The sequence below is a fragment of the Budorcas taxicolor genome, chromosome 8 (assembly GCF_023091745.1).
Source record: "Budorcas taxicolor isolate Tak-1 chromosome 8, Takin1.1, whole genome shotgun sequence".
Taxonomy (NCBI): domain Eukaryota; kingdom Metazoa; phylum Chordata; class Mammalia; order Artiodactyla; family Bovidae; genus Budorcas; species Budorcas taxicolor.
The window spans coordinates 41,875,447-41,891,925 of NC_068917.1; the positions used below are offsets into that span (position 1 = coordinate 41,875,447).

The 16,479-nt window shown below is 44.2% G+C and overlaps 1 protein-coding gene across 3 annotated transcripts; it reads right to left on the reverse strand.

Annotated features, from left to right (window-relative positions):
* Positions 1-698: 698 nt before the first annotated feature.
* Positions 699-15,355, reverse strand: MLANA (melan-A). 3 transcript variants are annotated; one of them, XM_052645187.1, is made up of 5 exons: positions 15,328-15,355; positions 11,616-11,717; positions 9,282-9,378; positions 2,319-2,432; positions 699-986 (listed from the first exon to the last, which is right to left on the reverse strand). In XM_052645187.1, the coding sequence occupies exons 2-5, from the start codon at positions 11,690-11,692 to the stop codon at positions 918-920; spliced, it is 357 nt and encodes a 118-aa protein (XP_052501147.1). In that variant the 5' UTR covers positions 11,693-11,717; positions 15,328-15,355; the 3' UTR covers positions 699-917. The 3 variants fall into 3 exon arrangements, with proteins under 3 accessions (XP_052501147.1, XP_052501148.1, XP_052501146.1); XM_052645188.1 differs by lacking the exon at positions 15,328-15,355 and adding an exon at positions 13,733-13,816; XM_052645186.1 differs by lacking the exon at positions 15,328-15,355 and adding an exon at positions 12,958-12,989.
* Between the last annotated feature and the right edge of the window lie 1,124 nt (positions 15,356-16,479).

Genomic DNA, 16,479 nt, shown 5'->3' on the forward strand with positions numbered 1-16,479 from the left:
GAGTGGTGATATAAGTTAAGCCAAAAAACTTTAAATGAGCTTGATCAGAATAAAAACATTAGATAATAATATGTAGATGTCACATAAATTGCAATGTTGCTATACAAATAAAGACACCATTCCAGAATTTCTGATCCTTTATGATTTCTTCTGTATGTTCTTTTGAGAGGAATTTGGGAACCCAAACAATCTAAATTGCCTTGGGACATTGAAGGCAAGGTATCAGCCAAACTAGCGTAGCTTTTACTTAAGTCCTTACACCACCTTTTGATTTAACAGGAAATCCTTGTCATTAATTATGATAGCATTGAAGTGAAATGTAATTAGAACTGCACGAACTGTATTACTAAAAATACAGGATCTCTGCAGTGTGTTATTATTGCACCATGGAATTGTAGAACACAAAGAGACATGACTGATTCCTGATCAGATGAATCTGACTGTAATTTGTTAGGTCATTCAGCTCTTGATCTTAAACCTGTAAATGTATCATTTTGAGTACTCCATAACACAGACTAACCTGCAACTGTTCTGTTAGAGTTCATGTTGGTCAAGAGGCTGCTTCTTCAAAAATCAGAATAGTAGTTTTTAGCCACATTTTTAACTTAAATCCAGTGGTCCCAGAACACACACTTGAATGCTCTCCCTCAGAAAATAACATTGTAGATGTATTATTACTGGCACAGATAGTATCAATCCATTACAATGTTTATTGACAAAGCTTTTCCCATTTTAATATTTCTCATCATTTCCTCAATCAGTTGCCCTACAAAGAATTTGACACTCAGCTTATTAGTAGAGATGATCATATACACTGTTTCTACAGGATTCTGAAGCAGAGCATTGTATGTCCACATCAAATTCAAGCAAAAGCATGCGGGAAATCATTTCAGCACCTCTCAAGGCCTCGCTGGCCCTCATGGAGAATAAGGTGGTGGTGACTGTTCTGCGGGCAGTTTCTCATAAGCAGGTGGAGCATTGGGAATCTGTGAGGATGAGAAAGGAGAGCATGGGCTTGACAACAGCACACATGGTTCTGGAAGAGGGATTAAGTCAAAATAGTTAGCAGCATGCTTATACTTTTGCTCTGGGTTGAAACTTGTTCGTTTGACTGCCCATATCTAATTTCCACCCAATGAGGTAATTAATGTTAAATTACACAAGTGTGTATGTTGAAGCATTTGGGCGGTGGGGGGGGGGGGATAACAGCAGAGAAAAAAGGCTAAGTGGCTTCCCCAAAATTTCCTTGGATTATCTTTATCAGTAGAAGCCCCAAGTCCTAATTTACAAATTTTTCAGACCTGTTACAGACACTGATTACACAGCATCTTTACCACAAGCGTAAATCCTGATAGCTGTGTCTAAAGGCAGTTGCTTCTATCAACAGAGCACAATTCTATCAGGCCCTCATTTAATGCTCACAACAACCTCAGGAATATTTCTGTTGTTTTTATGTTACAGGTCAGGAAACTGGGGCACAAGGAGGTTAAATCACTTGATGAATGTCTTACAACTGGCCAGTCATAGAGCTAAGAGTCAAATATAGTAATTTGGCTCTGGAGCCAGTGCTCTCAAAAGCTATAATTACTGCATCTATACCGGGACTGTCCAGTAGAAATAGAGTACCACATAGTGGTTTTAAAATTCCTAGTAGCTGCATTTTTAAAAATTAAGAGAAACAAAATTAATTTCACTAATATATTTTATTTAACCCCACTTTCATGTTGAAGTGAGATATTATCACTTCAACCTATAGTCAGTATAAAACTCATTAGTGGGTTTTTATGTTATTTTCCTCATACTGAGTTGTTGAAATCTAGTATGTATTCCAGGATGTCTTAATTCAAAGTACTGCATCTCAGGTTTCAGTAACCGCATGTGACTAGTAGCTACAGTGCAACTATTGGACAGTGCAACTCTATACAATTAATAATAGGCACTTTTTTCCTCTGTTAGTTATGTCTGTGTTCAGGACAAAAGCAATTATACTAAACAACATGAGACGAGAGGACATTGTATCCAGAACCAAGTTCTTCCTTTGGGCCTTACAGGTAGATGTTTCTTTATTGACACAGGAAACTCTGGATATGAGAGGACACAATTTAAGAAAACCTCTGTGAATTCCCTTGTTTTTAATCTTACTATTTACTTTTTATTATGGTAAAATATACCATATAAAATTTAACATTTAAACCATTTTTTAGTCAGTAGCATTAAATATATTCACATTGCCCTTGCTTTTTAAATGGCAATATTTTATTCATTAGAGTTAAAAGTAGGCATATACAGAAACACCAGGATGCAGGATCTCAACCTACCACAGGTTCACAATTGTTCTCTTGAAAAGGCAATTTGCTGTCCTGTTGACCAAGCCACTCATGTGAACATCCTCCTGTTAGGGTACTTTGAGTACCAGCATGAATGTTTTTGTCCTGAAAGGTGAATTCATATGAAGGTCAATGGATGAGAAAAAATAATTGAGTGCATTAAAGAAAAGGAGAAGGAAGCTGACATTTTAAGAACGAGTTTTAATCTTGGCCCTGCCACTTATCCTCAGTGTATCCTCAGGTAGTCACTTAATCTCTCTGAATTCCAGTGTTTTCATCAGTAATATTAAAATAATGTTACCTACCTCTCAGAACTAGGCTTCCCCCGTGGTTCAGTGGTAAAGAACCCCACCTGCCAGTGCAGGAGATGGGGAGTCGGGAAGATCCCTTGGAGGAGGAAATGACAACCCACTCCAGTATCCTTCCCTGGAAAACTCCCATGGACAGAGGAGCCTGGCAGGCTACAGTCTATGGGATCACAAAGAGTTGGACATGACTGAGCACAAGAAAACACCTAATACTGTGCCTGACATCTATTAGTTGGTCAATGAATATTTTTGAAAGGAAGAAAGAGTGAAATATAAAACTGGATCTCAGAGAATGATTACAAGAGGAGTAGATCAGAGCTAGAGAGGCAGCAGGTGGTTTCACAGTGAGGAGAAACATAGGAACAGCTTGATAGCAGGGACACTGTCTATTTCTGCCTTCCCCATAATGACACAGAGAAGGCAATGCCACCCCACTCCAGTACTCTTGCCTGGAGAATCCCATGGATGGAGGAGCCTGGTAGGTTGCAGTCCATGGGGTCACGGGGAGTCAGACACAACAGAGTGACTTCACTTTCACATTTTACTTTCATGCATTGGAGAAGGCAATGGCAACCCACTCCAGTACTCTTGCCTAGAGAATCCCAGGGACGGCGGAGCCTGGTGGGCTGCCGTCCATGGAGTCGCACAGAGTCGGACACGACTGAAGCGACTTAGCAGCAGCAGCAGCATAATGACAGCAATATATCTGAAACACTGAATGCTTGTGTTGTGATAAAAATACTGTGGTTGTAATGCTGAGCTTCCAAGTCGCATCACAACAATGACAAGTCAGCCTAAGGCTGTTGTGCACTTTGAATTATTGGGGGAAGGGGTGGGTAAAAGCTTATAGTTTGGTTATTTGCATAGGTTGAGGGGGTGATGCTCTCCATCCCTAGAATAGAATGAGAACAGTTTGTGCAAGATGTACCAAAACAGGGACTGCAGAGGCACTCTGCCCAAATGAAGTGGAGTATTTCATTACTGGTGTTGTTTTAAATTGCTGGCACATTGTGATAATAAAAAGCAGACTTTTAGTTGTTCTTACCATTAAATTCTCCACAATAGTCGTTCTCAAACTTTAGAATGCAGCAGTGTCTCCTGCGGGTCTTGTTAAACACAGATTGCTGGGCTCACACCCAGAATTTCTGACATAGTAGGTATAGGGTGAAGCCCTATAAATTTGCATTTCTGGCAAGTTCCCAAGTGATACTGATACTGCCGGTCCAGGGCTCTCCAGGCAACACACTTCCTTATTGCCTGTGCCTGGCATGACCCCGCTACAATCTGACCCTTAGAGGAAGGAGGTCAGGTGGGGGCCATAGAAAAGGAGGGAGTATGTGTCTCTCCTAAAGGGACAAACCACTGCATAGCTGCCAAGTTTTGCCAGATCTTTCGATTTTTTTTCAAAAAAATAAACTGGAAATTAAGATTTTTACATAAAATGTTACTTTTAAATGTTTGCACCTAATTCCGTTTTTTTTAGGTTACAGACCCAAACATTATCTGTGAACCAAATCCACCAGTAGGGCATGAGCAGCTCTCTGGGGTTCTGGCTGGAACTGGAACAGCGAGGCTGGGCCAGGTTTCAGTGCCTCCTCCGCAGGCTGGCCTGTAGACTGTGGTTGATTATTGGTGTTACTGGGTTGAAAGAGAATGGCATCCGGACGGGTCTCCCAGGGAGGAGAAGTGTTTGGATCATCAATTGGATGAGACCAGACATGGTTGGGGCTGGTACCTATAGAGTCTGCCGGCTGTAAAGAAGTTTTCCTAAACTCTCCTCTGAAATCATTATTGACACTACCTTTTGGAAGTATATAAGCACAAGGATCCCAATCTTGACGAGAGGATCCAAGGAGGTTCTGCTCCCCTCCACAGCTCCCAGTGATACACCTCCAGTAAGGTGCTTAGTGGGCTGCCTGCGTAGCTCAGCTGGTAAAGAATCTGCCTGCTAGGCAGGAGACCCTGGATCAATCCCTGGGTTGAAAAGTTCCCATGGGAAAGGGATAGGCTAACCACTCCAGTATTCTTGGGCTTCCCTGGTGGCTCAGAGTAAAGAATCTGCCTGCAATGCAGGAGACCTGGGTTCCATTCCTGGGTTGGGAAGATCCCCTGGAGGAGGGCACGGCAACCCACTCCAGTATTCTTGCCTGGAGAATCCCCATGGACAGAGGAGCCTGGCGGGCTATAGTCTGAGGTTTGAGGTTGCAAAGACTCAGACGTGATTGAGCAGCTAAGCACAGCATAGCACAGCACAAGGTGTGTTAATGTTAATGCATTCTCTCCCTTTACCTTGATTATTGGTTTTATTCCTTATTTTTTCAATCCTCACCTACCATAGGTTAAGAGCTTGATTCACTTCCCCAGTTCATTGCCAATTCTGTGTATTTGTATCAAACTTCAATGTGTGTGTTCAAACAGGGTCCTAGGTCCCACCACCAGAGATGGTCCCAGACTACATTTTAGCAAGAACCCTAGGTTATTTGAGTGCAGGGGCCCCTGACTTATATTGAGAAACATGACACTGAAAGATGTAAGTGTAAACTGAGCTGTCAGGAGAACTTTTGAATTTTTCCCCAAGAATCAGAAGTGTTATGTCCTCAACTTAGAAGTGAAAGAATAAAATTCATAAATATGAAAGCCAGCTTCCAATGCCTTATAAATCATTTTTTTGCAGAAATGCATTTCTGCAAAAAGCAGTCTTTCCTTTCAAAAGATGTTTTTCAGGTCTAAGAGGAATTGTTGGGCAAGGAAGAAATTTTAGGAGACCTTACTTCCAACCAACCTTTCTACCATGCTGTGGTCAATGAAAGTGGAAAAATAAACATATTTCAAAGCTTGGTAAAAGTTGGTTAAAAGTGGTACCTGAAGCTTGCATTAATCGTCATTTATGTTTTTCTGTTTTATAATGAAAACAGAATCACCAAAGAGAGACAGGGAGGCAATTATGTAATTAAATACCGTACTTAATGCACTACTTTACATAATTTTACCTACATTTCTTAGACTGCTGGTCCCCAACCTGGCTTTTCAGTAGATATGAAAGTCTCAAAACAAGATTTTAATATTAATTTTAAAAATAAATTACTCCAGTTTTAAACATTAGATGGAACCAGGGAATTTAAACAGTTTTTAAATCTCATAAAAATTCCAGAAACTCTGCAAGTCACTGGTCGAGAGCTGGAGGAGTGGAGGATAGCAGGTTGAACAGCCAGGCAAATGTTCAGTGTTGGAGGCCATGGCTCAGACTGTCATTCTTGCATTGAACACATTTAAGATAAGAGAGTGTTGAACCAGAATAGGGGGAGAAAGGTTGTTTTTTTGTCTGGGTAGCATCAAGTTAGCAATTATGGACAGTCTTCCTTGCAGTCCAAGGGACTCTCAAGAGTCTTCTCCAATACCACAGTTCAAACCATCAATTCTTCGGCACTCAGCTTACTTCATAGTCCAACTCTCACATCCATACATGACTACTGGAAAAACCATAGCCTTGACTAGACAGACCTTTGTTGGCAAAGTAATGTCTCTGCTTTTCAATATGCTATCTAGGTTGGTCATAACTTTCCTTCCAAGGAGTGAGTGTATTTTAATTTCATGGCTGCAATCACCATCTGCAGTGATTTTGGAACCCCCAAATATAAAGTAAGCCACTGTTTCCCCATCTATTTGCCATGAAGTGATGGGACCAGATGCCATGATCTTAGTTTTCTGAATGTTGAGCTTTAAGCCAACTTTTTCACCCTGCAGTCCATCCTAAAGGACATCAGTCCTAGGTGTTCATTGGAAGGACTGAGGCTGAGGCTGAAACTCCAATACTTTGGCCACCTCATGCAAAGAGCTGACTCACTGGAAAAGACCTGACGCTGGGAGGGATTGGGGGCAGGAGGAGAAGGGGACGACCCAGGATGAGATGGCTGGATGGCATCGTCGACTGGATGGACAAGAGTTTGAGTGAACTCCAGGAATTGGTGATGGACAGGGAGGCCTGGCGTGCTGAGATTCATGGGGTTGCAAAGAGTCGGACATGACTAAGCAACTGAACTGAACTGAAGGAATGGATACCAACATATTGAGTTTGTAGAGCTTTTATTCCTTGAACGACTAATCATAGTTTTTTTTTTAATATGTAAACATAGAATTAATTTTTTTTAATTATAGAAGAAAGCATATATTACATAAAAAGTGACATGCATCATGTTATGTCATCTGTGTCTAGGTGTATAATAGAGCAAATGAGACTCAGAGAAATGAAAATCTAAGGCCACCAGTAAGTCAACAGCAGAGTGAGACCAAATCCTTATGCCATACAATTGGGTGACTGCTGTGTGCCGGGCATCATGCTAGGCTCTGGAAGTAAAAGGGGAATAAAAAATACTCTCTGCGTCAGCTCCAAATGGGATAAAGAGAAGGGGTGGAAGAAGCAAAAAGTAACAAATTATAAGGCAATGTCATAACCCTGTTCTAGAGGTACACATGAAGTGTATAGTGGAGAGCAAAGAGTTATATTCCCTAACCTCTCAACACAAGGCTGTGCTATGGTTGGAGTCTTATTCAGACTCAAGAACTTCTCCTTCCCATAAATGCCACCACACTGGAGGGCTGCTGCTTGGTGATTGTGTCTCCCCACGTTCACCCTTTCATGATTTATATCTGGGACACCATGGCAAGATGGGCATTAGGAAAAGGGTTACATGGGACTTCCCAAGCTTTCCAGCAAGGAGAAGAATTTGAAGCTACCATTTTCACCTTCCCCTTCACTCTGCTTATTTAACTTCTATGCAGAGTACATCATGAGAAATGCTGGACTGGAAGAAACACAAGCTGGAATCAAGATTGCCGGGAGAAATATCAATAACCTCCGATATGCAGATGACACCACCCTTATGGCAGAAAGTGAAGAGGAACTAAAAAGCCTCTTGATGAAAGTGAAAGTGGAGAGTGAAAAAGTTGGCTTAAAGCTCAGCATTCAGAAAACTAAAATCATGGCATCTGGTCCCATCACTTCATGGGAAATAGATGAGGAAACAGTGAAAACAGTCAGACTTTATTTTTGGGGGCTCCAAAATCACTGCAGATGGTGATTGCAGCCATGAAATTAAAAGACGCTTACTCCTTGGAAGAAAAGTTATGACCAACCTAGATAGCATATTCAAAAGCAGAGACATTATTTGCCGACTAAGGTCCATCTAGTCAAGGCTATGGTTTTTCTTGTGGTCATGTATGGATGTGAGAATTGGACTGTAAAGAAGGCTGAGCGCTGAAGAATTGATGCTTTTGAACTGTGGTGTTGGAGAAAACTCTTGAGAGTCCCTTGGACTTCAAGGAGATCCAACCAGTCCATTCTGAAGGAGATCAGCCCTGTGAATGATGCTAAAGCTGAAGCTCCAGTACTTTGGCCACCTCATGCGAAGAGCTGACTCATTGGAAAAGACTCTGATGCTGGGAGGGATTGGGGGCAGGAGGAGAAGGGGACGACGCAGGATGAAATGGCTGGATGGCATCACTGACTCGATGGACGTGAGTCTGAGTGAACTCAGGGAGTTGGTGATGGACAGGGAGGTCTGGTGTGCTGCGATTCATGGGGTCGCAAAGAGTCGGACATGACTGAGCGACTGAACTGAACTGAACTGAACTTCTCCTTCTCAGACTGCCAGGCTCTAGCCCTCCACCCAGACCAGCCCTCCTCTCCACCACAAAGCCACTTTCTCTGAATGAACTGTTGCTAAATGAGGAAGGGGACTTTCCAACATCTTTTGTAAAGATAAAAAATTTTCCCCATTATATATCAACCTCAGAAGCTTTCAGATCTGTAATAAAGAGAGAAGAGAAAGAAAAATTGCAACTCTCCTTCTATCCTGTTGCTCACTGTGGAGAATGCCTTTGGATGCTTAAGTTCCAAACTGATACCTGTCTTTGAAGCAAGGTTTCTGAAACCTGTGGTCTTTACAGGTTAGTGACTCTGTTGATGTTGCTTGTTTGTGAAGGATCCTGGTACCCCAAGACTGGACAATGTCATTTGTTAACTTCCTGCTTGTATGGGTAAAGGAGCAAAAATCCTAATAAAACCACATCAAGCATCAAAGGAGGGAGGAGCCTGTTAAAAACCTGGCGGTGCTTTGTGCTGCTGAGGGGTGGACAGTTTCCTGCACTGATGGCTACATGGGTCCTGGCTATGCTGGACTGCTTGCTAATAGAGTTAGAAGAACTTAGAATTCCCAGGAACCCTGGAAAGAAACAGGTGAAGAGGTAGGGTAGGAAGAATGGGCCACTAAGTGGAGTAACAGAGCCAGTGGGAATCCCCAGAAGGATTGGTAAGACCTGGAGTGTCTCATGTACTTCTGTTCAACTGCACAAGAGGACCACGAAGCCTTCCCCCTTGCCCCCAAAGCCATCAGCTACATAGGCAGGCCCTCAAGTTTGCTGTGAGTGGAATCAGAAAGATGGGCCAAGTTCCTGGTTGGGGATTCATGCCTAGGCAGAGGCAAAGGAAGAGTTATAAGATGTACAGCGTAGAGAGAGATGCATCAGAACCATGAATCAGTGCTGGAGGTGATCATGAGACTGTCATTCCACTCCCCAGAACTTCAGAGAAAGAAGGAGAAGGGAAGTCCTGGAACTGGAGAGACTCAGCAGTGATAACTTTACTGACCTTTAAGCTTCGGTATCCACTTCGTCTTCTGCAGTACCAGCAGCTGAGAAGTAGTAGAATTCCCAGAATCACTGTCAGGATGCCAATCCCTGCAGCCCTGGCCCGAGAGACAGAGAAGTCCACCTTTGTATGGAAACCTTGCTCCAGATTATGATGAAACATGTGTCAATCTTCTCTCTTCACAGGGGCTTTGCAATCAGAGCAGCATCTCCCAGTCCCCAAGGAGTATTATTCCACCCCACCCCACACCAGGCACCCGTGGGCCTCCAGCATGCATATACAGAGACAGAACTGTCTCTAGGAGCCTCTCAGGTGTGTGTTCACAGCAGCAGTGCTGACTGTCATGGGCCCCAGCACCCAGGCTCCAAGTGCAACAGGTGCAGTGGCAGCTGACCCTTCTGTGGACTGAGTTATCTTTCCATCAGGGCTAGTTTAAAACATTTTCCCCAACTGTCAGTCCACAAAAAAGAAACAGAAATTAACTTTGACTTAATGTCTGCTGTAAGCTGGGTACCATGATAACCATTCTGTATTCATTAGATTATTTAATTCTCACGACAACCCTGCCAAGCACTGTGGTGAGCACCCTGCTATTGGCCCTGTCACAACAATCCTCAGGGGTAGGTATGACATTCATTTCACATCTGACATCCCCAAGACTTTAGGCTGGTAAAATGCCCAAGGTTGCACAACCAGAGAGTGGCAGAACCAGCATTCACAGCAACTGGCCTGAGGTACCCAGCCAGTGCCTTTTTGACCACATCACCCCTTCCTGGAATGGAGCTATTACAAGGGCATTCAGCGGGTTCTCATGACTGAAGGCAGATGATTCCATTCCCAGCATGCCTGTGCTCTCATTCTCTCTCCTAGGTCTGTGGTCACCCCCTTGGGCATCTTGACACACACAGAGCTCTGTTTGAACTCTTCACACCACAGTCACATTGCACTCACACACAGGAAGTGAGAGCCCAAAATGCTGGGATGTGCCAGACACACCATAAGAACCCATTGCCCAGCAGGGCAGGGCTCCTCAGATATCACCCAAATACCTCCTGCAAGAGAGTTGCCTGAGATGCATGTTAAAGTACAGATCCTGGGCCCCTGACCCCAAGACCTACTGAGTCAGCCTCTTGGGCAGCAGTGCCTAGGAAGCTGCATTTTCACGAGCTCCATAGGTGGCTTGTGCCGCCTCAACTGAGAACTTCTCAACTGTGGTTTCACAGAGATAGAGTCTGTTGAGTCATCATGCAAATCCTGAAAAATATACTACCTAATACCATGTGCAGTTGCACCCCTCAAGAGTATATTTTTGCTGTTGGGACATTTTTTTCAGAAGATCTCACCACCACATCCCATTTGACCATGCAGGGATATTAGAGAATCCCACTAGGGTCTTCCGAAGAAATACTCCAGCCTGAATTCCTCTTCGGTGCCTTTGACAGGTTCTCCATCTCTCTTGCCCCTGCTAGTTCACTCCAGTAAAGCAATTCAACAGTTCTCTCCCAAGACAGCAGGTTTGCAGGAAGTTCTGAGCAGATCACTTAAGAGATGGTCCAAATAAAACCCAGATTCCTCATTTGTCCTGATGGAGTCTCCACTCAGAGTGGGGCCCCTCCTACTCCCACCACCCCTTGCCCACTCTCACCTTGCAGAGTATGTCCTGTGGCTTATGTCCCCATCACAGCACTTATACCTGATGAAATTACTCCCATGCCTAACTCTCCCAGTAGGTTGTAAGATTTTTTTCAAAGGAGAGAATAGCATCTTGAGCTGGTGTACATTGCTTAGCACTTAGAAATGTTTAATCATGCAAATACTTATTTTTAAATAATTCATAATACAAAACACCTTTCTTTAGGGTAAAGCATTGATGCAAAGGTTATGACCACCCTCTTCATCTTGGACTCAGTCAGCAGGTGGAGGGACGCACCTGCCCTTCAACCTCACTGTCCTTTGGCAACTTGCCTCTGTTCTATCTGCAAACCACCTCTGGGAGCCCAAGTGGAGTAGTCAGGCAAGGCTTGAGGACAGAGGCATCATGCTCTCAGACAGAGGATTTTCAGCCTGGGAACCCACAGTAAAGGCTTCATAGCCAAGAATGCAACAAAAATGGCAAGATCCAGGTTTTTGCCTTCCCTCCCTCTTTGCCTCTTTGGCCTCAGAGAAACCTGAGACCTTTTGTAGGACTTCAGGGTCTCCTTACCTCATTGCCAGGTTTATTTCTGGAGAAATAAACACTAGAGAGATTTACGGACCGACATGTGCTGGTGGAAGCCAAAGCCTGTGTCAGCAAACGGCAAACTGTAACCCCGCTCGGTCTGATTTTGAACTTACTCTTCAGTCGTGACATAAGAGTGGCTGTGCCCTTTCCTGGGGGAACCATAGAAGAAGTGAACCTCTTCTCTTGACATCTTGTAGGGTCAGGCCACGGGACACCTAGCAGCAGGGACACAGGTGTCATTTCATGCATCCAGAGTGTTCTTACCATCTCAAAAACACCCACAAAGACATTCTCGCTAGGTGACCGAAAATGACATCCAAACCCTCTGTTTTCTCTCTCTGCAAGGACTCGTACTTGTTTCTTTCACAGATGTCAAGTGGGAATTGCTCAGGTTTTTAACCCCTTTCTACCAACTGAAATTTAAGTTCAAAGAAGAAACCACAAACAAAAGGAAAAAACTTTCAAACTGAGTTGTGATTTGGGAATTAATTTGACTCTATACCACAAACTTGTAGAGAAATAAACAAAAAGCATTTTAATTCATTGCTTACTTTCCCTGGCTCAAGACAGATTAATAAGAGGAGTTATTTCTCTCCAGAGGTATTATTTTATATCAATCCTTGGACAAATAAAAGGCTATGATGATATAATGGGCATGTGCCTCAGCACAGCATCCTTCAAGCCCATTTTCCAACAAAGGAAACTGTCCCCAAAATATGAAATTTTAAACTATGATACAAACAAGTAAAAAGCTCATGAACTTTAGTGGTCATTATTAGAGTGTGCTTATTAAAAACCAACAATGATTTCTCTTCTCTCCTTGCTATTGTGTGTTTTTCATTCCTTTTATTGTTCTTGTGAATGGCATAGGTCTGATCCCCATAGAGTTATATTAATGAGCCCGTTTAAAACAGCTGAATAGAAGTGGAAAAGGGGAGTGGAGAGTTCACCCCATGAACCCTTTCCTTGGGGCATTTCATGTGTCATTTGCGCTTCCCAGTTGTAAAGAAGTCACACTTGACCTTACTGATCATCTCAGGTGAATAATGTGGGGATGAACTCTGCTCAAAATGACAGACACAAAACGAATTCTGCATTAAGTTGGTTTCTGTAAATCTATACCTCCAGTTTCGAGCCTTGGCAAACAGTGGCGGGACAGCAAATGTACTTCATCCTACCTGAGCCAAGAAAAGTGGTTCTTAAGGGACTGGATATAGCTGTTCATGAGCCAGTTACAGCCTGAATAACTGCTTTTCCTGGTTCTCTGCTTTGCTTCTGGGCAGTCTAGAGGTAGGACCTAGGAGGAGACTTTGTGAACCCTTAAAAGTCGGAGAATTGTGAATATTGAGGAGAATTCTGCCGACATCCAGGTATCAAGGAGGCTGGAGGAGTCCACTGGAATCTGCCAAACCCTGTTCTGTTCTGAAAGAGTGGGTGAAAAGGCATTGCTCTTACCTGCCTTCCTGGGACCAACTCCGTCTGCTGGCTGCTGTTTCTGTGAAGATTGCTTCTCTGGCTCTTAACCTTTTTCATTTTTTTCCCCCTGGTCTCGAGTCCCATGTTAATCACGAGTTTAGATTTCTGATGGGGTGGTTTGTGATTGCTTAATTAGCGTGAAAGAAACCAACTTCATTCCTCTCCTCAAAAAGTCACGGCTCACTGTGGCCTCTTTTTTCCTTAATCCCAGGTTTCATCTTAGGGGAGTCATTAGTTTTAATGCTGATCGCTCATCTGTAGGACTGCCAGTTAAAATATAGGCTTTCCAGTTACATTTGAATTTCAGATAAGCAATGAATAGATTTTAGTATAACTGTGTCCCATGAAATATTTTTAGTGCAAAAAATTATTTGCTGTTTACTTGAAATTCAGTTGTACTGGGGTACCCTCTACCCGCCCTCATCTTCACCTCAAAGTGTGGGTGAGCCTTTGGTCTCAGGCCTGAAGGTCATCTAGGAGCACGACTTCCTGATCAAGAAGAGGAATTAGAGGATCCCTGAAACTTTCTGAGCTAAGCTCCCAGGTCTTTTGTGACACCCTCAGAGATGACTGTCCCTTGGGAAGAATGGGTTTCTTGCATTGGCAAGGAGCAGAGAAAATTTCCTGTTTGAAGGTGGATATGACCTACCTAGAATTTAATTGAAACCAGGGCTAATTCAACCTACATAGCCTGCTCTGAGAGTCAAATGTGTACAGCCCAGAAGCATTTCAGTGGGACAGAATTATTGCTCACCAGCTCTCTGTCGGAGAAGGCAATGGCACCCCACTGCAGTACTCTTGCCTGGAAAATCCCATGGATGGAGGAGCCTGGTGGGCTGCCATCTATGGGGTCACACAGAGTCGGACACGACTGAGCAACTTCACTTTCACTCTTCACTTTGATGCATTGGAGAAGGAAATGGCAAGCTACTCCAGTGTTCTTGCCTGGAGAATCCCAGGGACGGGGGAGCCTGGTGGGCTGCCATCTATGGGATCGCACAGAGTCGGACACGACTGAGCCACTTCACTTTCACTTTTCACTTTGATGCATTGGAGAAGGAAATGGCAAGCTACTCCAGTGTTCTTGCCTGGAGAATCCCAGGGACGGGGGAGCCTGGTGGGCTGCCATCTATGGGGTCACACAGAATTGGAAACGACTGAGGCGACTTAGCAGCAGCAGCAGTAGCACCAGCTCTCTGTAACCATTGTAAACAAGCAAAAACTAAACAAAACACCCACCAGAATTAAGGAATGTGAGAGTTCTCATCAGCCAAGCACTTAGATTAAATGACCACTAAGGTTCCCCTTTATGGCTTCCTTGGTAGTTCAGACAGTAAAGAATTTGCCTGCAATGCAGGGTACCTGGGTTCGATCCCTGGGTTGGGAAGATCTCTTGGAGAATGGAATGGCAACCCACTCCAGTACTCTTGCCTAGAGAATTTCCATGGACAGAAGAGCCTGGTGGGCTGCAGTCCATGGGGTCGCAAAGAGTTGGACATGACTGATTGACTAACATGACTACAACACGAGGTCCCCTTCCCCACCTTGCAAATCTTATGGTTCTTTCCAGTTCCCATTGGACTGTCTCGTGTGAGGGCATTATCAGCACTGGATAATCATCAGTGGAAATGATGTGGGAGAAATGAAACAGCATGAGTGAGGTTGATCTTTATTAGGTGAGATCCTTGTTCTCTCCTTTCTGAAAAGGAGAAAAAATGCAAACAGATCTGAGTGACAAGAAGGAGTCAGCCATTCACAGATGGACAGTGTTTCATAGAGAAGAACCAGTGCAAAGGCCCCACAGCAGAGAAAGAATCAGACTCGGTCTGGACTCCCAGAACTGAGGCTGATTTAGGAGATTTCATAAGAAAATCAGGAAGGATACAAGCCTTTGGTGTCAAGGGATTTGAGGAGAGCAGCTTTAACCTGAGACTCATGTTTATGCCCAATAACTCCCAGGAAGGCCTAGTGGTGTGTGCTAGTCTAGAAAGAAAAATGCAGTTCTTTTATTTACTTTATTATTTTTTAAATTTTAATGTATACTTTATTTTTAGAACAGCTTTAGATTTACAGAAAAATATGAAGATAATACATAGATATCCCACACCCAGTTCCCCTATTATTAACATCTTAAATTAGTTACAATAATGAACCAGTAACTACAGCCATATCTTACTGAGATACCCTTAGTTTTTCACCTACGCCATTTTTCTGTTCTAGAATCCTACAGGACATGTTAACTAAAGGGTGCAGTCCTGAGCCTAGAGACTGATACATGCTAAGCTGGACTCAACTAACATGGCCCCCTGGATGATGAGCACCCAGACCAGAAAGGAGGAAGGTACTAACCTGGATCTCCGGGCAAAGGGAAGCTCCTGGGTCTCGCTCAAGTCCCTCAGTGATGTGAGCTAATCCAGGGGCCCTGAGTGTGCCCGGGCACCGTTCCAGGGTGGAAACTGCAAGGCAGCTGGCATTGTCCGCTCCCCCAGAAGAGGCTCTGGGACCAGGCCCAGCTCACTGGGGATACTGTGACCTGTCTTGGCACTTCCCCTCCAGCTACTCTGCTTTTTGGAGCTCAGCAAGGGAGCCCTGATCAGATCTTACAGGGGCATCTCTTTAGGTCTTTGAGTGGTTTTGCAGCCTCTGGGGTACCCAGTCCTGTTCGGGTGAAGCACCCACAAAGAGCTGGGGTGGCTTCTTTAAATAAGTCACCAGGGACCCTCAGCCTCAAATCCTACACATCCCGTTTCCTGAAAGTGCCCCCAGCAGTTCCCTTTGCCTCAGGCTCCTAGTCACTGTCCTGGGACTGGCCTAGGCCCCAGGTTCTGCCCCAGAGCCAGTCCATCCCAGCCCAGGCTCCACTTGCCCTCACCCTTCCCCCATCCCCCCTAGTGATTTCTCCTCTTCCCTGGCATAACATTCTTCCCTGGTGCAACATCTACCCACCACCACCACCAACAGTCTCACAGTTGGGGCTCTAAAGTCCAAACTGCCTGCACTTCCTCTCTTCGGTCTGTGTGACCTTGGATAAATCATAAATCTCTTAGAACGTCATTGTATGCGTCTAAAAAAAGAGAGTTATTAATAGTATCTACTCCCTAGATTGGTTGTAAAAGTTAAAGGAGATAAGGCTTACCACCTGCCTGGCACAGAATGAGTTTAAGGATAGTGTGAGCTGTTACTACAAGGTTGCCCTACCCAGTACCCCTTTGGCCCAGTTCAGACCTGTCTTGGGTGTGGGCCTGACACTGCACTTCCTGTGCCCCAGACTGGGGATTAGAGTTTAGCACCTGGCCGGTCACTGACTTGTTCTCTGCTGCCACCTGGTGGGCCTTGGTCCCCTTGCACCCAGGCCCCGGGATGATGAAGCGGCTGGGACTCTGATCTTTTCAAAACCCTCTCATTCACAGTGCTCAGGAACCAGAGTCCTGTTCACTTTTCCTTCTTGGGGATTAGAACCTTTTTCAGTGCCCCACAAGACTGTGAGCTCTTGCTCTCTTA

Bases quoted from the DNA above. Each gene is read 5' to 3' on its own strand.
- MLANA (XM_052645187.1), bottom strand. From the start codon at position 11,692: ATGTCAAGAGAAGAGGTTCACTTCTTCTATGGTTCCCCCAGGAAAGGG. The intron at 9,379-11,615 runs GTAAGTTCAAAA...CTCTCGGGCCAG, and splicing joins TCTTATGTCACGACTGAAGA to GGCTGCAGGGATTGGCATCC. The intron at 2,433-9,281 runs GTCAGTAAAGTT...TTCACCTTTCAG, and splicing joins GTGGATACCGAAGCTTAAAG to GACAAAAACATTCATGCTGG.